The sequence below is a fragment of the Oryzias latipes genome, chromosome 8 (genome assembly GCF_002234675.1).
Source record: "Oryzias latipes chromosome 8, ASM223467v1".
NCBI classification, from domain to species: domain Eukaryota; kingdom Metazoa; phylum Chordata; class Actinopteri; order Beloniformes; family Adrianichthyidae; genus Oryzias; species Oryzias latipes.
The window spans coordinates 4,172,238-4,192,828 of NC_019866.2; the positions used below are offsets into that span (position 1 = coordinate 4,172,238).

At 44.5% G+C, this 20,591-nt stretch overlaps 2 protein-coding genes and 1 long non-coding RNA gene across 7 annotated transcripts; 2 read left to right on the plus strand and 1 right to left on the minus strand.

The window, feature by feature from the left end:
- The first annotated feature begins 326 nt into the window (after nucleotides 1-326).
- Nucleotides 327-11,729, plus strand: LOC101174504 (RUN domain-containing protein 3A-like). Of its 2 annotated transcripts, none has more exons than XM_004071190.4 (11): nucleotides 327-605; nucleotides 7,473-7,588; nucleotides 7,731-7,864; nucleotides 7,934-8,019; nucleotides 8,095-8,184; nucleotides 9,231-9,311; nucleotides 9,382-9,547; nucleotides 9,617-9,774; nucleotides 9,891-10,004; nucleotides 10,201-10,307; nucleotides 11,078-11,729. In XM_004071190.4, the coding sequence occupies exons 1-11, from the start codon at nucleotides 499-501 to the stop codon at nucleotides 11,218-11,220; spliced, it is 1,302 nt and encodes a 433-aa protein (XP_004071238.1). In that variant the 5' UTR covers nucleotides 327-498; the 3' UTR covers nucleotides 11,221-11,729. The 2 variants fall into 2 exon arrangements, with proteins under 2 accessions (XP_004071238.1, XP_011476144.1); XM_011477842.3 differs by having other exon boundaries at nucleotides 328-605; nucleotides 7,473-7,600.
- Nucleotides 1,156-5,343, minus strand: LOC105354516. 2 transcript variants are annotated; one of them, XR_909120.2, is made up of 2 exons: nucleotides 3,923-5,343; nucleotides 1,156-2,515 (listed from the first exon to the last, which is right to left on the minus strand). It is a non-coding gene; the product is annotated as an uncharacterized LOC105354516 (long non-coding RNA). The 2 variants fall into 2 exon arrangements; XR_909121.2 differs by having other exon boundaries at nucleotides 1,156-3,259.
- A 1,548-nt stretch (nucleotides 11,730-13,277) lies between the features above and the next one.
- fam117a (family with sequence similarity 117 member A) lies at nucleotides 13,278-20,138 on the plus strand. Of its 3 annotated transcripts, XM_011477843.3 has the most exons (9): nucleotides 13,278-13,762; nucleotides 14,663-14,808; nucleotides 15,033-15,065; nucleotides 16,691-16,786; nucleotides 16,891-16,995; nucleotides 17,090-17,206; nucleotides 17,386-17,605; nucleotides 17,717-17,891; nucleotides 18,980-20,138. In XM_011477843.3, exons 1-9 carry the CDS (start codon nucleotides 13,639-13,641, stop codon nucleotides 19,191-19,193), a joined length of 1,230 nt encoding a protein of 409 aa, XP_011476145.1. In that variant the 5' UTR covers nucleotides 13,278-13,638; the 3' UTR covers nucleotides 19,194-20,138. The 3 variants fall into 3 exon arrangements, with proteins under 3 accessions (XP_011476145.1, XP_011476146.1, XP_004071296.1); XM_011477844.3 differs by lacking the exon at nucleotides 15,033-15,065 and having other exon boundaries at nucleotides 13,279-13,762; XM_004071248.4 differs by lacking the exons at nucleotides 13,278-13,762; nucleotides 14,663-14,808; nucleotides 15,033-15,065 and adding an exon at nucleotides 15,825-16,262.
- Nucleotides 20,139-20,591: the final 453 nt, after the last annotated feature.

Genomic DNA, 20,591 nt, shown 5'->3' on the forward strand with positions numbered 1-20,591 from the left:
TATTTAAAAATGTAACAAAAACTAAAAAACCTCAAACGTTTTCTATTTACTTCAGACTATTAAGTAGTCAGAGTATTAAGACATAAAAAATATATGTAAAACTGAACATGTTTAGCTGTGTTTCCGATTTCTGATTAGTCTTGATTAAAGTTTGTAAAATTGCCGTATATTTCACATATGTGTTTTTTTTGCGTCTCACTGTCTCCAAGTTGTGTCAACAGTTCCGTCTGTACCTCATGAAATCTGCTCTGCGATCGTTTTTTTCTTTGATTTATGTTCGTGGTTTTGTTTTGAAATTCCTAACCGGAAGTACATCCCGTGGTCCACTCCAGCTTGACGCCGTTCATTTTGTCCTGGTCCTGTCCTTCTGTTGCATCCGCCGCAACATCCGCGGCCCCCCGCAGAGGACAGCGAGCGCTCGGAGCACGCAGGCCCCGCGGAGGGAAAGGGTCCTGGCCTGGGCGCGGATCGCGAGGAGGCCGCGGGCCCTGCCGTTGGATGGAGTCGGGGTGCGTTCAGACAGCAATGGCTATGGGCTTGACATCGAAGAAGGCGTCTAGTCGGAGCGTCGCGGTGGAGCGAAAAAACCTCATCACGGTGTGCAGGTACACATCACGACCTCGACGCCGCGCCACTCCGGGCGCAGGTGTCAGAATGCTCACCTTGATCCATTTAGACTATTTGGGGAGTTTTTGTTTTTTTAATCTGATTCCTGGGATGCAATAAGGATGAAAATGTTGCAAAAATAAAATACATTTATTGAAATTAGGTGATGGAGAGGAGGCAGGTGCGCTTTCACCTTCACATACCCCCACCATAAAAAAAAAAAAATTGTGAGGGAGGAATGTCTTTTCCAGCTGATTTTTTACATCGCAATGAGCTGCACGTTTATGTGTATTTACCCACCTGCCTGCTCTCTGTGTGGAATGGCAGCTTCCCTTAGTTTCACTCCAGTGAGCTGATTATGTCAACATAAGCTGCAGAGAATTCCCTCATCCAGCCTCACAGCACAGACGTCCATAAACCACACAAACACCATCCGCTTAGAATATGCGTGTTCCTGCACCTTTGGCCCCTATGATTAGTGGGATAGGCCCCAGCAACCTCCTACTCAGCAGAGGAAGCAGGTGTGGAGAAAAAAAAGTTGTCCAGACGTTGAGGTAGGCACACAGTCAAGCGGTTTTATTTCAGTTCCTTCTCTGTCCAAGGTCCTGTCTTCATTCTAGTGACTCTTACAAAGAGGTAAAACACACAGGTGAGCGTGGCGGAGCATGGCGGCAAAGAAAAGCTAACCTGACAGTGGAGTTAAAGCACAATCTGTGGTTAGCTGGGACACTAAACATCTTCTCACTTTATCCTGAGACACAGGAAATAGTTAAGGCATTTTAATGACAAACAAACCAGACGAGACAGAAATGAATCTTAAACAGCTTTCTATCAGTAGTGCTCACAACATTTCTCTCTTTTTTTTTTGTTTGGAAAAACAAAGGTTAGCGTTTTTATGACATCCGTGTCGCTGCGAGGGTCTCCTCCAAGTTGTTCCTGCAGATTCCAGTGGGATCAGAGGCGATTCAAGTAGTTCTAGGCTGATCTTTCAGGCTTCATTAGGAGAGATCCTGAGTCAGCGGGGGATTTCTAGCTGGACGTTGAAGCAGGCATCATGGTGGTTCGGGATCCAGGCTTTGACCCGCTGACTGAGACATAGATGTTACTGCAACTGAGCTTCTGCCCGAGTGCAGGAGGAAAATGTCATTAGTGCTTGATGAGTACATCAGGCTGAGCTTTTGTGTACTCTAGTGTAGTGTAGTCTGTCCTTCACTGTAAAAGTATCAGAAATCTAAAGTCTTGACTTTTTGCTTTACTATGTAAGAGGGGATTTTCCTGATCCAGATTGGGGTTAAATTTATTATATTTCTTTTCTATTTTCTTCACTAATAGGACAGGAACCTAAATCTAGACAAGATGTTTTGTCAATGCTTTACAAAATCAAGTGGTTTGGGGACAACAACAAAAAGAAAAATGAAAGAAGGAAACACGTTTCTGCACAAGCTCTGCATGGGGGCTCTATGAGAAAGACATTTTGTGATGAACAGACCCCAAAATGGAAAAAAAATAAAGCATCAGAGAATTAGAGATAGCTGCAATTTCCCAAAACTGTGGAAGTGAAACTAGAAAAATTCAGTTTTTGAGACACAGACAGCATCTGAAAAGGGATTTTGAGACTGTCCACAGTGACAGCTGTGTCATAGTGATCTACTGGAGCTATGTGCCGTTGCCCCTAGCAACACGTTTTCTTTTTTTTAATGTGGCTTTTCTGAGGCCTCCTGCAGCGAATTTCAATATGATTCCAGCTCCAGCCTGAGTAGACGGAGCGTCGGACGGGGCAAACGGAATTCCTTTGGACTCGTTTTGGATTCTAATGCTCAGAATTGTCCCGTTGGCGGCTGTAGTCTGGCTAAAAGGTCCTGCGACGTCGTCCGTAACTGCAGGAGGTGATGCTGTGGATGCGCCGGACCTGAGGAAGAATAGACGAGACGAGTGAGACAAGCGCGTTTCCAAAGAGTTAGTCTTTCAGCTGCGGAGCGGAGAGGCAGGAGACGTCTGAAAGGTGCTGCTGAGGTGGAAGCCTTTTTTTGGGGTGTGGCTCCAGCAGAGATGATGAGACGTTCTGTAAACCTGTTCGGAGCACACTTTAGCTCACGGGCTGCTCCCTGTTTTTGTCCCGGGTGAGGTTGACAGGGGGACACTCAGATAATTTAGTCCAACTTTCTGCTTTGAAGCAATCATAGTAAACATTTTTGCAGAACTGCTTTGGGTTCTAGATGATTTCTGAAACTTTACATCTTCTTTCAACATCGAAGGCTGAACTGGCTCCACATTTGGAAAACAATCTCCATCTGGTCGGCTAACTCTGTCTCCTTTAAGACCATCGTGACCCTCTCAGAGATTCACACTCTCATCCTTACTGCCCAGCTTGCCGCTCCATCTCTCCACACTTTCGCTGACCATGAATCACTTTGCTGAGACAATATTGTTCACGGGGAGATAGACACGCCCTGATGTTTTTTTTTAATTTTATTTGAGCCCGTAAACATGTTTGGTTTTTTTATTATGTAATTTATCATTATTTTATTTGTTTTTGAGTTTGTTAGCCAGTCCAGAGCAGGACAGGGTGTCTCCTTCCGACAGGTCAGCACTGCTGCACAGAGATCGTCGCCAGCGAAGAGTTCGTCATCTGATCCTGCCGATTATGCCAAGACTGAGGAAAGACAGACGAAAAATAAAACGGGAGACAAAGAGAAGGAAGTCAGGGAAGTGTTTCTATGAGAGTCAGGGAATAAAAACGAGGCGGTTAATGGAGGGGCTTCTCGTATTTGGAGTTAGGTGTCACAGCTGAGAAATGCAGAAAGCCGTGGCGTACAGTGGAAGGGTGAGACCGGAGAACAAGAACGCTATTAAAGAGGACTGAGTGGGTTTGGCCTAAATCCAGGCTAAGTGAGAGGGGGCACAAAAGGAGCTTGTCAGGAAGCCGTGGATGTTGTTTTCAGTGTCATATCGTACCAAGAGCACGTTGCTGCTCCCCTGCAAACTGCTTTGCTCTGAAGGCACACAAATCAGATCCAAGGAGCTCATCTGTTGCAATCTGTCCTCAAAGATTCCTCCGCTTTGTCGAGGCGTTTGGCAGTTTCCTTCTGAACTTAAATGTGATTACATCAACAGAGGGCAGCTTAGCTGTGAGGAATTCAGCATTTTTCTCCTTCCGAAACCACACGTTTTGCTGCTCTATACCTCTGAGGAAAACTTTAAAAAAAAAGATGCTTATTCTGGCGGAACGTTTGCTTAAATCATAACTCCCCATAACTCGTTAAATCAGTCTGGTTTGCAGAAACCTACAACCAAACCTAAGTTAGAAGCCACTGACCTGTTTCTTTGATAAACCCGGCATGACCAAACAAAGTCCAAGCTCCAAACATGAGTTCAATCCCGCTCCCTGTGCAGATGCTGTGCTGGTGTCCCAAAGTTTGCTGTGATGCTCCGGCTCCCTGCTCACATTTGGCTCCAGTCCCCCCCACCCGGCGATGCGGCCCCCTCTCATCTAGAGCGTCTTGCGTTTGGGGAAGAAGGCTTTTCGAAAGGAGGTGGTGGTGGTGCCTCTGCTGAAGCTGGCGCCGCCCAGGGAGATCTTGGTCTTCCCGCTGGTGATGGTGGAGGAGCCCAGAGACGTGGTGCTGCGGCCCCGGGTGATGGAGGAGTTCCCCATGGCCAGTTTGCTCTTCCCCCTCTTGATGGTGGTGTTGCCCAGAGTTAAGGCCGTCTTCCCCTCGGTGAAGCTGGTGTTGCCCATTGAGGAGAAGCTCGTCTTCCTGACCCAGGTCTGGCGGCGGCGTTCGGGACTCACTCGACGCGAGGCATCGCACGCTCATACAGCACGCCCTGCTGCGCAAACCCCCAGGGTTAGTAGTAACATGCGATCCGGGGGAAAGCTAAGCACGAATAGTGCGACCCTCAGATGGCATAATGCCTCCGTTGAGCTGCTCTACGTGGGCCGTGGAAGGCCACATACCACCCATGTGTGGTGTGAATGGACAGAGGCAACCGTAGGTGGCTGCAGCCTATCTGGGAGGACGGGGACAGTGGAACGATTGTCCCATCGCCACGACGACACCAGACGTTTGAAGGACACATTGTTGTGAGGAGGACAGTCTGCAGTGACATCACTGTCTTCCGAGCCATTGTTCCCTATAGCCTGTGATTGTAAGACATTCCCTATGTGTGCAGCTGTATGCACCATATGGAAGCTGAGCTGCTGCGTCTCTTTCTATACCGGGGGGCTGGACGGGTTTGCCTTCTCCACATGGATCGGAGGCTTTGATTGCGTTCTTCCATATGGTTTATCCTTTGAAGAGTTTATTTTGGTTTCATAAAATCCTCAAATGCGTACACGAAAGGCAGTCAAGCGCAGCAGCAGTTAGGTTGGTTAACTTTATAAGCACTGTAACATCGCGAGCCTTTACATATATCCTCAGAAACATGGCTTTACTGTTGATTATACAGGAAACTTCTCGGCATGCGAGGAACTCCTACATCTGAAGCCGTGATGGCTGCAGAGCACAGTAGAGCAGTGTTGGGGAGAACCACGCACGCTCGCGCTCGTCTCCACATACATCACACATGTGTGTGCTCACGCTTCCCCTCCCTGCCAACACAGCACACCAGAAAACTCTGTCTCATCTCTGCGACACACCTGCCGCCTCCTCTGCCATCTCAAACGGGTTCTCGCCACGTCTCCGCTCCGCAAACACAGCAGTTCGTTCGTTCGTTTGTTTGATGTACAGCTGTTTTACTGACCTTCTAAAACCACAAAGATACATCCACAGCTGTCTGGGTGTGTGCAGGATTCACGTGTGAAAGTTCCAGTAGACGTTGCTGTGGGTTTCGGCGCCCTTGACCAGGGTGGTCTTGACCACAGACACGGACTTGGTCCCGTGCGTGAAGGTCAGAGTCGTGAGAGAGCTTGTGGTCTCCCCGCGTGTCACAGAGGTTTTGCCGACTGCTATGCTGGTTTTTCCCAAAGTTACTGTGGTTCTGCTCCAGCAGATGGAGGATTTGCCCCAGGAGATGATGTACGTAGTCCTTAGGATTGCAACCCTGCCTTTGGTGAAGGAGGTCCTGCTTGAGGAGAAGGAAGTTTTCCACTCATTGTTAGAGTCTTTTTTTGGCGGCTTGGCTGTGCTGGCTGCCTTTGCCCTGGCTTCAGGTGTCCTTTCCATCTAAGTGTTTCTGCGTTTGCCCGTCAAGGCTTTCCGAAAGGAGGTGGTCGTGGTTCCCCGGCTGAAGCTGGCCCGTCCCAGAGCCACTGTCGTTTTCTGCCTCTGGATGGTGGAGTCTCCCATGGAGGTAGTGGTCACTCCTCTGAAGATGGAGGAGTTCCCTAAGGCGACGGTAGTCTTTCCTCTGGCTATGGAGGTGCTTCCCACCGCCAGGGCAGTCTTGCCTTCTGTGATGCTGGTGTTCCCCATGGAAGCAGACGGTCGGCACGAGCCGGTGCCCTAAAGCCAGCTCCTAGCGTGCATAGTCCCTCTGTGGGGCTGAAGGGTGAGCCTGTGAGGTCAAACAGCCAAACTAAAGCTTCAGCAGCTTCCCTAAATACACCACAATGTATAGATGAGGGGGAGGGAATCATTTGATCATTCTTTGATGCGGTCGGTCCCTCAGAGAGACGAGATCCAAGCGGAGCTGCACGCACAAACACAGGAAAGACAGGGGGCTAATTGTGTTGATTTCATGATAACAAAGCCCGAGCATTAAAGGGGGGCTTTGTGAAGTACACAAGACAATTGGGGTGACCTCAGTGTGATAATGTGGCAAAGTTCCCAAAAGCAGAAAACAGGCCTGCTCCCGCCGTTGTTCACATACAGTTGTGCATTTGTACAGTACAGCACAAAGTTGCATATCTCGTCTTATATTCAAAGTTGACAAAGTTCTCTGCAGTTCTGCTGCAGCAGGTAAGTCATATTTGGTGACGGCTTAACAGGAATCAAGACCACTTTTTAACCGAAGCTACACTCTGAACCCCAAAAGACTGTATACTAATGCAATTCAGACGCATGCTCAGTATTTTTAAAATAGAAAGTTTAAACGCCAAATTTGATGTCATGGATAAAAACCTAACAAATATAAACATTTGACAAAAAGTGCTGGAGAATCCACTGTGTTCTGATGATGAAAACTTGGATGATTTATAAAAATGAATTTACATCCTTTGTTTTTTTTTTTAAATGACAAATCGTGCAATGCATCGTGGTCAAATCTAGGGAGCACTGGTTTTTGCAGAGGCTTCTGGGAAATTTTGGAACTGAAGATCTGAAGATCTGTACACCCCCAAAAAATAGCAAACGCCTGATATAGTCCAATAATTATTGAGTATATTGGGACTGAACCATTGACTGGATATGAGAACGGGACTGAATGACCCCTCCCACCGGGCGCTCCAAACAGGAAGTGCCTGCTGGATCAAAGAATCTGAAATTCTGTAAAGTTCAAGCTCACCCCTGATTGGTGAGAGCGGTTGCCATAGAACCAATGGCTCAGACCGACTAGGACCAATCACGGACATCGTCTGGCTTCAACATGGCGACTGAATTGACTTCACCTGGAGCTGGAAGTAAGCCGTTTTCTTTGGGTGACGCCACACTCACTCACTCCTTCTCATATTCAGTCAGTGGACTCAACCCAAGTTGTTGTAGAGGTTCACTGTGGCCGTTTTGAGACTTTATTATCGCAGGCTTTTTAAAGGTGCGCAGGGGGCGGCTAAGTGGGCTGGAGTGGGATTTTAATGTTTTATGATGTTTTATCCTAAAAAAAGAAAAAAAAGTCCAACTCAAGCCTTTTTTTTTGTCTTCAAATGCTCCCTCTGACCAAAGGGGATCAGAAGCCCCTCATGCTTTCCCCTTTGTGTGCTTCTGTTTCAGGTTCTCGGTGAAAACCCTTCTGGAAAAATACACCGCAGAGCCCATAGATGACTCATCTGAGGAGTTCATTAACTTTGCGGCTATTTTAGAGCACATCCTGAGCCACCGCTTCAAAGGTAACACCACAGGTAACATCACCACCGGACGGAGAAATGACTCAATATTAAAGCAGCATGGTCATGTTGTGGAATCAAAAGCAAAGAGGAGGAGGTTCCGCATTGTGCTGGACTGTCTAAGCTGCGCTTCAACCTTCCACAGGCTCGGGAAGCTGGTTCAGCTCGGACGGACAGCGCAGTTTCTGGGAATACATCCGTCTGGCCTGCAGCAAAGTGCAGAACAACTGCGTCTCCAGCATCGAAAACATCGAGAACATCAGCACATCCAGAGCAAAGGCGAGGCATCCTGAGTACGCAGCAGCGTGTGAGTGCGAGCTCAGTCTGACTTCCCTTTGCTTCCTGCAGGGCCGAGCGTGGATTCGGGTGGCGCTCATGGAGAAACGCCTCTCGGAATATGTGTCCACTGCTTTGAGGGACACCAGAACCACCAGGTTTGTTGTCTCTTTATGAGTTCATACTGAGAAGAACTGCTTAGATTGAACTAAATCCATCTCTTTGTTTAACAGGAGGTTCTATGACGACGGAGCCATTATGCTCAGAGAGGAAGCCACGGTGCTGACCGGCATGCTGATTGGACTCAGCGCCATCGACTTCAGGTTTAGTTAAAAAAAACAAAACGTTGAATTTCAAAATAAAAGTGATCTTTTTGGGGACAAATTAAGACAATTTTGTGACTAATTTGGATGTTAAATCTAAATTAGAATCAGAAAAACTTTTAGAGCAAAGTTTTAGATTGTGCAATCTGTGTTTCTGAAATTCCAATATGGTTATTGCTGTTAAAAATAAAAGTTTTGAAACAACACTACAGCAAAAAAAAGAAGAAGCCCTTTTTTCCTTTTGGAGCGCCATTACACTAGAAAAAAAAAAAATTAAAATAAAACAATTAAATAATATATAAATACAGTAAGTTGTGATAAATATGTGTTTAACGTGTTAAGTGTTAAATTTAGTTGTGATGTTCTGCCCCTTTAAGAAAAAACTAAAGCTTGAATCTAGCCAAAAACACTCAAATTTAGGTATATTGCTCTGGTAATTGGAAATATTATGTCCCTATAATTATCACAAAAATACCTGTTGGTATATTTATACACTTTTTCCTCAAAATATTTCATATTTTAGGTGCTGCAACAGTCCATCTATCCTTACTTCTAGACTCTTAAAGTGAGACTAGAATTAGATTCTTACAATGTTAAGAAGAATTTGTAGGTATATGTAATGATGGCGTCAAATAAATCGTTCCAGTTTTTCTAAATGAAGCAATTCTTTACAAATAAAAAAAATCTGCTTAAAAATATAATGTAAAGTAAAAATACTTGTTTCATTAGTTATACTGATTAAAACAAGACATTTTAAATGTATTGTTGTAATACAACTCTTTTTTAAAGAAAAGTCTCTCATGAGTTTGACTTACATCAAGTTGAAAAGGAAATTTGAAGCAGAAACGAGACCCAAAAACAAACATCCTTCTGTCAAACATCATGACTTACAGACAGAAAACCTTATCCTCTGCCGGTTTGCTGGAACTTTACAGCAGTTTTTCCTTCCAGGAAAACTTTGATCTGAACAAGAAAACATCAGATTATAACTAAATAAAAACAGCCAAATTTGATCCTTTTTTCACAATAAATCCCTTTCTGTGCAGTTTTTGTCTGAAAGGGGAGAGTCTGGATGGGAAATCTCCGGCTGTGATTGACTACACGCCCTACTTGAAATTCACCCAAAGGTGAGACTGACCTTACCTGGGCGTGCTTCTGTGTGGGACGCTGATCGCCCTTTGCGTCTTTCTTCCGAAGCTACGACTACCTCAGTGATGAGGAGGACCGGCGCAGCGTGGACAGCAGCAACAGCGAGGAGAGCGTCCCCGAGCATCCTTACATCCCTCTGGTCACGGACGAGGAGAGCTGGAGCAACAAGTGTCGCAAAATGGAGCAAAGGTTCAAGATCGTCTACGCCCAGAAGGTGACACGCCTCCACCCGTAATCGCCGCCCTTTCTGGTCACCTTCAGCTCATGCGTGTTTGGTGCCCAGGGTTACCTGGAGGAGCTGGTGCGTTTGCGGGAGTCGCAGCTGAAGAATGTGGAAACAGAGAACAAGCGATTGAGAGCCAAAGTGGAGGAGCTGTCAGTGCAGAGCCAGCAGGAGAAGAAGGAGCTTGAAGCCATCGTTCTGGAACTGCAGGCTCAACTGTAAGAACACACTTTCCTTCTTAAAGTCTCGCACAGTTCCTTTTAAAAAGGGCTTCAACACAATCCCGACTGTTGTGAAAATATTCCCAACATATTCCTGTCTGGTTTCTCCTCAGCACTGCCCTCACGCCCTGCAATTCCTCCAATCTGGCTAAAGATCTGTCCATCCCGCTGGTCAACCAGTGGTCTGCCATCACAAACGACCAAGGCGATGTCAAGATTTTCCGCAGGTAAATCCATTACAGAACTCCGGGTCGTGTTCAAGTATGCCATCCCTCTTCCGATCCTGCTTGATCCCTTTTGGGGTTGCTGGAGCCTATCCCAGCCACTGTTGGGCAAAGGCGGGGTATACTTTGTTTGTTGAAAACTGCTTTTATTAAAAATACTAGCGCAGCTTTGATTGACGCTTGTTGTGGAAACTTCCAGGAGGAGTTTCCACAGTCTGGAGCTGCTCTCTGCAGATGTCAGTCTGAACTCGGACTCCCAGAAGCTGGAAGGGAGACAGAACGGAGATGCTGCCTGGACCTCAGCAGGTAAAGATGACGGCTTTGAACATTTGCTGCAGAAAAAGTTCGGTCAACCCCAGCCGCCACTCCTCTTTTTGAACTTGAAGTGTCAGTCCGATGCTACTAGAACTCCAATGTACTCTGTGCATTGACAATAAAGGATTCTGATTCTAAATAGAGTCCCACTCCAATCATCTTCTGATTTATTTTCAAAGCTTTCCCAGGGCTCTTTTGAATATGATTATAGTTTTTATCCAAACGTTTTCTTTAAACTGTTGTTTTCTAGGACGTAGTTTCTGCAGAGCAGCAGGAGTTCATTAGAAATTCCCCTCTGAGTTGTGGGCGAAACCGTTGGCAGGGGCACCCCCCCCCCCCCCCTTCCATCACCCAAAACTGAGCTCTTTGTTTACATGCTGTCCCGCTAGCTTACAGCCCTTCACACCCCCCAACCTAACATTAGCTGTGCGGAACACGGAGCTTGTGGGCCCGCACTGTTTTTCTGCATCACAAATACAACTTTTTCTTCAACAGAATTATTTTGTCTGCTTCTAATTCACGAGGAATTGTACTAAAGAAATACCCCGAAATGCAATTTTGAGCTTCATATTCTTATGAAAAGTCCTCCATATTCAGAAAAATGCCGCAAGAACATGTTAAAAACACCAAGAACATCATTTTCATCAGAGTGGGTCTTTAATAAATACATAACAGCCTTTAAGAGGCACAAATTGGCATAAAAGCTAGCTTGTAGGCCGTCTAAACTCTGCATGATCATGAGCCGAGTCCTGTTGTTGCAGGAAAAGACAACACTCCATCCATGCTGGGTCTTTGCGGCTCCCTGGCCTCTTTACCGAGCTCCAAGTCCCTGGCGAGCCTCAAGTCCAGCGAGTGTTTGGTCAACATCAGCACCGAGCCCAGCCCTGCACTCTCTCCCAGCTAGGAGCAACATGACTTAACTCTGAGCCTGTCTGACTGGAGATGCTGCGTTGACTCTGTCCAAAATACCCATCTGAAACTTTGCCAAACGCCCGACTGGATTTTTGTATCTGAGAGACGTGAAGCTGAAAGGATCTCTTCTCCTCACCTCATCCACTCAATGCTTTGCTCTTAATTTCCAGTGTTTCGGTCCCTTCATCCGTCTGATCTACTTTCTTAAAGGTCTACTGATAGAATGCCGTGCCTCCATCTGTGGGTTCGTCCACCCGTGTAACCATAGCAGCAGCTGCAGCAGTTTGGATGCAGGAACAGTCGGATGTGACAGTGATGTCAAGCAATGAAGGCCTGCATCTCATGGTGGCTAATTGAGGTATCAGACCCCTAAAATGTGAGGAGATGTTTAAAACCAAACCTTATGACTTTTAAGTTACAGTATGTTCAATTCAATGCAGTAGTTTCTCTTCATTGTTTTGTGTGGCAATAAACAGCCTTTTCCCATTGTGTGTTCATTGAGCTTAGAGAGTTTTTCACATTGTTTGTTGTTTCATCGTTTTGGCTCCATCTAGTGGTGAGATGTATGAATTGTTTATTGGGTCATGAAACTCCACTAACTTTATTCTTTAAACAAAGTCAAACCTCATTAGATTCCTCCACATTTTTATCACTTGTTGAATTCAGTTACACATCCTCTATACTTTAATATTTTTATTTTCTGATGTCGGCAAAGAAATCCACGACACCTAATTGGGTTACAGTTTTTATTTTAAGGAGTTAATCATGATGCAACATTTTTAAAGTGCTTAAGAATTTAATTCAGTTTCTTTATTTTAACATGTTGATAAAGGAGTGTTTTTTTAACCGCACAACACTTGACATGAATACTTTAAGCATTCACCAAGAAAAACTTCTAGTTATCATAAAAGATAAGACCCAAACTACATGTGGTGTATTTTGTTTCTGACACGGTTTATTCATATTAAAATTTGGTTTTAAATATGTAGTTTATTAAGCTACATTTATTTACAAAAATGTCAAAACTAAAAAGTTTTGGATAAATTTGGATAAACTGATATGCCTTTTAATTACCCTTAAAGTGTTCAAAGGTCAATTTTAAAGAGAACCTCAATTATTGAAAAGAAAATGGCCAGAAAAAGAGTTTTTGTAGTCTAAAATCAGAAAGACTCCTCCTCTGGTCAAGCAAGCCATTTTGTCCAATTGTTTTTTTAAACATCTGAAGTTCATTCGAATATGATACAAAAATTGAATCAAATATGTTTTTAAAAAAATAATTCGGGTTGACATCAGTTTCGACATTCATTATTCCTCAAATCAAATCAAAACAATCTTTGTTTATACTGTACAGCACTTTTCAGGTTTTTTTTATAGTGACAAAATTCAGAATTCAATACAGAAGGCTGATGGCCAAGAAATCATTCAGTTTACATATCTTATAAATGAATAATCAACTACACATAAAACAATTAAGTGGGGAAAAAATAAAATTAAAATGGGTGTATCCTAATTAGAAATAATAAATTAAAAAACTTTAAAAGCCCTTCATATCTGGAAACATGTCCCTTCATATCTTAGTTAGGGCCCTGAACTTTGACAGTGGGTGTACTACATTTAGTAATACTTCTCCCTCCCTTTTGGATTGTGTTGGGTGAATACTTTTGACTTCATTTCTTGCTCTACGCACGTTTTCACGTGTCTGAAATCATTTTCTTGAACTGAACTAACACAAAGTGCTGTAGACCAGGATAATAAGTGAACTCCATCCTCGTGACAGAACATGTTCCTGATTGTCTTCACCCTCCAAACCTCATCTGAACATCGAGAGGAGCCCCTGCAGTGACCCTCAGAGGTCCTAGAGGCTTACAGACCACACACACCATGTGAATGGACGCTCCAAGCACAGAAAATGAACGTTTTCACAAAGTGGGCGGGAGTTTTCCAGCTGGGCCGTGTGCTCTGATGACAGACCCACCCGAAAGCCAATCGGCGCTCCGCACAAATCTGCATCAACCAGTGAGAAATCCTCTGGTGCGCCCATATGCTGCACGGGATAGTTGTGCAGGTTGAGCTGTTGTGTTGTCACTTTGCAGTAATGTTTGAGGCATGTTCTGCGCCGGAGCGCATTTCTGCGTAATGACGGAGAACGCGCAGATTACCGGGACGCGTTAAAGTGCAAACCCACGCAGCTCGTTCTTCTTATCGAAAGAAAAGAATCCATTGAAAAGAAAGATGAAAGTGTGTGCAGAAGAAAGCTCGGGAGTTGTGCCAATCAAGAGGACTCGCCGCGGTTTCTTCGCTTTGGATGAACTGAGTGCGCGCAGAGAGGAGCTGCTGTGAGCCGTGAGCGCGGAGCAAAGAAGCGGTGTGTTTTTTTTTACAAGCCCGGCTGCGGGACGCAAGAGGCGAGATGTCAGGCCGGAGTGGAGGAGCGCCCCGGGGGTGCAGCAACCCAAGCCTGCAACCCCTCAGAGCCACGGTCCCGTACCAGCTCCAGAGGGGCTCCGCTCTCCTCTGCAGGGAGGTCAAAACGGGTAAATACGCACGCAAGAGGAGGGGGTGTCAGTGCGCATTCACCTCCATGTGGTCCAAAGCTTTATTGTTTTATGTGAGACAAAAAAAGTGCACAACTGCTCAACAATGAGTGAGTGATGCAGATCCTTTTGACTAGATAACTAAATCATAGATGTATGTATAATAGATCGAGTTGCATGAGGGGATCTTCTAGAACCAATCCAGGGCTTTTGTTGCAGTTTTTATTAGTGGACAAACACATTCACTTAAATATCTAGACAACATTCCGCATACTGTGACTCAAGAGACAGTAGAAAATCTGCATTATTACAATTTAGTTTCGAGAAAAAAAGTCACATTTCTCAGCCTATTGGAGAACCAAATGGACCAGTTGTCCAATATTTTCTTTTCCAAAAGTGGGCTTACAAATACAGTTTCAGCACGATGTGAAAGTCAAGCTACACTCCTCTCATAATGTTATTTGGACACTTAGCTGCTCCTCCTTTTGCACTCTGACCTAAAGGCTTTCTCTTGCTGCATGCTTGATGCTAACGCAGCAGCGGATTTGAAAGGATTCTGATTCTGTTGTTTCTCTATTCACATCTGCATGTTGTTTATGCGTCCCTGCAACCCTGGACGCTGAGAGCGAAGCCATGTGTGCTCTCAGGTTGGTGGTAAATGTATTAGCAGCATGTTTCCAGGTCAAATGCGTGATCCTCACCTGCCAGACTTTTACTTTTACTCAGTTTTGCTGCACACATTAAGAAAAAGGGATCTTGACACAAACTAGCACTATGGTAAACCACCGGATCGTCTTACTTACTCATAAGATTACTACAGGTAGAACGCGACTACGTCGCCATAGAAACAGGAAGTGAAAGTCTCCTTGATTCCATGTACATCCTCTCTGTTTCTTAAAGCGGACAGAACCTCGGCGCGCCCACCGAAACCCACAATCCGCAGAACTCTCTCCCTGGACACAATCGTGGGACCCTATCTGCAGGGACAGTGGCCCAAAGAGGCGGAGGGCTCTGCGGTCACCTGTGTCAACGACAAAGCCACCCAGGTGAATGTCACTGGCCACCGACGTGTAAATTAGTGATGAAAACACCCGTGTAATTACAGCAGGTGAAGATGACTGCAGAATAGCAGTGATCCTGCCAGTGCGTAAAACCTGTTGCTTCATGTTGCAGATAAGAAAAAGCAGGCAGCTTGAATTCCAAATGCTTGTCAGCTCCTTCGCTTGTAGGATTTCTATAACAGACAAGATATCTGATGTTGGCTCTGCAGGTGTCTTCTTGTGGTTCCAGTTGGAGGCAGAGGGTGAGAATCAGCCAACTGGAAATAGTTGTTTTTTTGTTCTTCTTTATACTCTGCTCTTCTACTCCCCCCCCCCCACTGTATCGGCTCCAATCTAGTGCACAAAGCCCAGAGTAACATCTTCAGGCTCCGCAGCTTCATCGTCGCTCCTGGCACGGTTGAAACCCACATGAACCCCCTTTGCTTCCATTGTGAGGAACAAACCCCTCCTGACCTCATTATACAGACACCCCATCCCCCAGCACTCTCCTCAAGCACACTCGCACAAGCAGCCCACCCCCCCCTTTGACAAAGTTTCTCTGCATTATGTCAGATGGTGTAACTGCTTACTTCCACACGAACTGCCGTAACGCCACAGATGCTCATCGACGGATCAACTGACCTCAGATCAGCCACCAGTCATACAACTGTCATAACCACTGGGAACAAGATCCATTTATGTTCTAAAATGTGTTCATCCTTTGAGAAAACGCTCCTGGAATGAGCCTTCGACTCGGCTAAAGCGGCGTTGGAGAACATTTCCACATGTGGATGTCAAACGTTGACGTCTTTCACTGAATTAAATCAGTAATCTGAAGTCTACAGGTTTATAAGTGACAAAATATTGGTGAATGACAGCTATTTCATTTGTTCCTGAATGGTTTTCCAAGCTTGAAACTCAAGTGGTCCAAGCGCGGTGCTATCTCCCTGTCTTTTTATAGGTCTGTATCTCATGATCCCTGGCTCATATTTTGGGGAGGGTGGAGTTGTTGGTTTTGGATGAGGTTGGGGGGGGTTGTAACTCTATACCAACGTCCCTCTATGACCGACTCCTGCCGCATTCTGAGCTTTCCAGCCAGGCACCGGGCGTTTTAGTCAACCGGAGAGCGGGTCGTATCTGATTTTTACCTGCTCGCCGCGGCCTTTCTGTGGCGCTGTGAAGCCGACAGCTTAAAAGGAGGTTTTGTTGTGTAAGACGGAGAGCCACTATGCTGCAGGGAGAGAGATCTGAATCGCAGCATGCATCGTTAGCTTAGGCAGGCTCATGAATAGAATGGACGCTGCTGAGTGGATCAAGTTGTGTGGGAAGCAGCTGATTAAGAACCAGAACTTTGAGGGCCCCAACCTTGAATTCACTTGGTGACGATGAACGTCCAGCAGCCGTCTGCCTCCAGCCAGCAAGCTGCTGGTAGAAGATCGAGGGTTTATGTGAAGAAATCGGTACGAAGGTCGACGTGAAAGCGAGGCGTTGAGATGCCGCGCAAAAGAAGAAGTGCATCTTGGCTGCTTGGCTTGTTTTTCAGAACTTTTTGAACAACAGGGTGGATGTTTGTGAAGTGCAGTGAAGTGTGGAGGTGAAAAACTCTCAACCACGGTGTGGTTTGGATGTTTTCTCGTGAGTGTGGAAGTGGGGCTGTTTTTTGCCGCTCACAGCGGTTTCTGGTCGCCTTCCTCTGTACAGCTGCTGTGAGACAGGTGTGTGGGACAGCTGCCGGGTTCAGCTTGTGTGTCCCAGTCTAAAAGAGTTTGCTGGCTCGGCAGAAAAATGGAAAGTGGCTCAGATCGGTTGACCTTTACCGACGGCTTTCTCTGAAACCTCTCAAACATGTGTCCTGTTGTTCATCATGCTGTCATGTTGGATTTCAAAGACTCCAAGTTCCTGGGTGGAGGAGACGCGAGGAAGGAGGAGTGTTGGTGGGCACAAGCGCTCGGCGTCCTGGGGCAGCGCAGAGCACCTGAGGGAGGCAAGTTGTCCAGAGCTTTGAGGTCACAAGGCTGAAGGCGTGGAGCCTTCACAGCCCTGGGCAGCCTCCGTAACCTTTACTTTTTATTCCCACTCTGCCTCCAGGTGGCCAAGCTGAGGCACCAGCTGCAAAAGCGCTCGCGACATGCACCTCCTCCTGCAGGATATGAGCTCCCCCCGCCAGCAGGGCAAGCTGCAGGCATCACTCAGGTAGCCCTCACATGTAATGCAATCAAAATGAAGACGTTAGATTCAACATTTTTTTAGTATTTTAGCTTCTGAGTTGATGCTTGCCGTTGTGCAGACGGTGCCCCTGATGCCGCTGAACAGGCTCGCCCAGCGGCTGCGACGGAGCGTCGAAGGCCTCAGCTTAGAGCTGGAGGAGGTTTTTGTGTCAGAGAAACAAGATGATCAGCATGAGGTTAGAACACTGTGCTGCAGGACTAGAAACTTTACACAAAAAATGTTGTTTTAGCTCAAATATACGTCAAATTTTTTATCTGCCGCTTAGTTTTATGACTAAAAGAAAGTTTTTTTTCTTCAACCCTATCCTTTCAAGACTTTTATGGCACATTTTTGATGTTTTTTTTCTTCTTTTAGATTTTGGATATCCCAGACGGGCACAGAGCTCCCGCCCCGGTGCAGAGATGCAGCAGTGGCTCTCAGAGTGAACCTTCACCGGGACTTCTGGATGCTTCTCTCCTTTCACCTTCTCAGTCCCCCTGTCCTCTTGATCCATCTCTCCTGTCTCCCTCAGCTTCCCCTCATCCACTAAATCCATCTCTCCTGTCTCCCTCACAGTCACCCGTGGCCAAGCCAGGTTAGACTTTGCCTTTCCTTTTGCTTATGCTTCACATTTAGCTTCGCAAAGACCTGAATTAATGAGTTTTCTTTTGGCGTTGCTCAAAAATGGGGACATTTCTCTGTGCAGAGCCGTTAGACTGTGAACCCTTGTGTCCCTCTCCACCAACATCACCTCCGTTGTTTGCGCTGGATGCTCCTCCGCTGCAGCCCTGCTCCTCTTCTCCACGTCCCAACAAAACCTACTCCTTTCAACGTGAGCCACCTGAAGGCTGCGAGCGGATCCGAGTCTGTGAGGAAGCCGTGTAAGTATCAGCTTTAGGGAACCGTTGTTTAGATAATTCAAAAATAATCCACAATTTACTAAATAGGGAGCCCCAATTTAAACAAAAAATACCTTCAACAGTTTATAATCTCCAAACTTATTTTTTCCTTCAATCAAAAACACCTTGAGATCAGATCTAAGACATGAGTCACACCCAGCAGATCAACAAGGCGACACAAGTGAAATGAGTTTTTGCGTAATCTTAAGAACATGTGGAACAAAAAAGCCCTTGAGGTGAAAACTCATAATGAATGTAATAAAAATGATAAAGTGAATCAAACCTATTTTGTTTCTGATTAACTGAGAACTTCTGTACTTCCCTGTTTGTTTACGCCAGTCAGCTTCAGGGGAGTCAAGTGTTTCCAAAAATTGGACAACACTTGACTCATTTAATTATATTCATCCTCTTGAAGAGAAACTTATGAAACATGGTCACCCTGTAAAACAATATGTTGTCTTGTTATTCTTTAGAAATGAAAGAAATGAAGAAGAATTGTTCACATTAAGTCCATTTATTTTTTTAAAATTGGGATTGCTGTTATAAATGGAACTGAAACAAAAGGCTTATTAAATATTTGACAAAAATATTTAATACAGCTGATTTTTGATGGATTCATTAGTTATTAAAAGTATTACTGGCAGAATATGTCATCATTTTAGAAGTATATTTTTGAATAACTAAGTAAACTCTCAGCTAAAAAGAAAATACACTATAAAGGGCTTATAATCTATATCCATATATATGATCATATATTACCTTTGGCACACTAAAGAATGATTTTTTTTTAAATGAAATATGAGTTATTTTCTCAGCTGAGTTATTTTCGATCTCTGAGGCACCGACTTGAACGTGTGAACGAATCAAAATAAAGATTTGGGGTTGTTTTTTGTAAAGAAAATATCATTATAATACCCATAAAAGCTCAAAAAGTTGATTTTACATAATATAGGCTCTGTACAAAAACAATTGTCTGTAGATGCTTTAAATTATTCACCAACCGAAGAAAAGTTGGTGCTTTAGTAGGCTTTTGTTCTGAAATATGATGGTAAAATTTGTTATTGTCTCAGGACTGTTTGTCAGGATGAGCCCCTCCTGCAGCCATCATGTCCCGACCCCAATAAAGTCAACTTTACCCCCCATGGAGGATCTGCTTTCTGCCCTGTCAGTCTTCTGAAACCCCTGCTGCCCTCCATGGACCTGCTGTTCCGTGGCCTGTCAGTGTCTCCTGTCACTGGTTGCTCAGGTCAGGCCTCCCCTACCAGGCACCTGGGCATGCCGTAGGTGGAAATGTGAGCAAGTCCCTTGAAGATTAAAGCACATTGGACTGCCTGGTCTTGAAGAACCTGGAAGTGTTTTATATGCAGCATGACGATGGACAGTGATTATCACTGCATGCCATGATCACAAGGATTATTATAAACTTTTCAACTGCAGCCTTGAGTTTTGTTTGACTCTTGACTAAGTTTGGCCTAAAATCTTTTGGATTTGATGATTATCTTTACCTGTGGGATGAATACTCTTAGCTGGTTGTTTTGCTCATCAGCACTTGCTTTATTCTGTTTTTTTTTTTTTTTCAATATATAAGATGTAGATTAGACTGCAGAACTTAAGTTAAAAAATGTTAGGGAAAACTGGGAGAACTATCAGAGAGAATGTATCTTTTTGATCAAACAAATGTAGTGTTTGTGTCATCTCTTAGTTGCAGGGATCCTTTCATAAATGTCACAGTATTTTCAGGAAACCAAGCACTTGGATTACCTTCTCAGTGTCCTCAGCTATTGACCAGTATCCTACTAGATACTTTTTGTGTCACTTAACAGATAAAAAAACAAAAACAATTTTGTATTTGTTTCGTAAATCTATAGTTTGAAACACAATTATTTTTGACGTATAGTTTTTGAACTGCTACTTTTGTACAGATGTTTCTAGAAAGATATCTATTTTTGTATCTTTGTTCTATGTTTTTAAAGTGTTATGGTTGCGTATTTACTCAAACTACCCTGACATGGGTTGCTAATAAGCTGAAACCAAGGTTATCCTATCTTTGCTGCCTATTGCAGGCATTGTTGGAGCCAAAGTTAGTTTGTTAAGACGTATTCTGTGAATTGGTCCATTTGGATTTGTTCTCAGCCCATGTGTTTTTATTACCGTCTGTTCTGATCATAAAGAAATAAAAGCTATTTGCGCTATTAAAAATACTAAAAAAAAAAAAAAACAATAAAAAAAATAAAAAAACCAGTTTTGGCATCAGATCTTACTGCAACACTGAGAAAACAACTTTCAAGAAAAACTGTATAATTTTTAAATTTGGGAGTTATTTTCTTATACATTTTTCCCCCCAACAAAACTTAAAGAACAACAGCAACTCTAGAAGTTTACACATTAGTGAAATCCCTAATTTTTTGTGTTTTGGCCTAAACCAATGTTAACCAGTGTTTTAACTAAAACCTCAACGATTTTGGTGATATATTAGTTTAATCATTTACGTGTATTGTCATAAAACTCCTTTCGCTGTGATTGTTGTGTTTTTTGGCTTTGACACGTGGATTTTTGATTTTAAATTTAAGTACCGCCTTCATAATACATGGGGATTCGTGATTGGCTCATGGTGCCTTCACTCGCTTTACAAGGACCAATTATTTCAACCCACATCCTTGGACGACAAAAAGGTACGCCGCT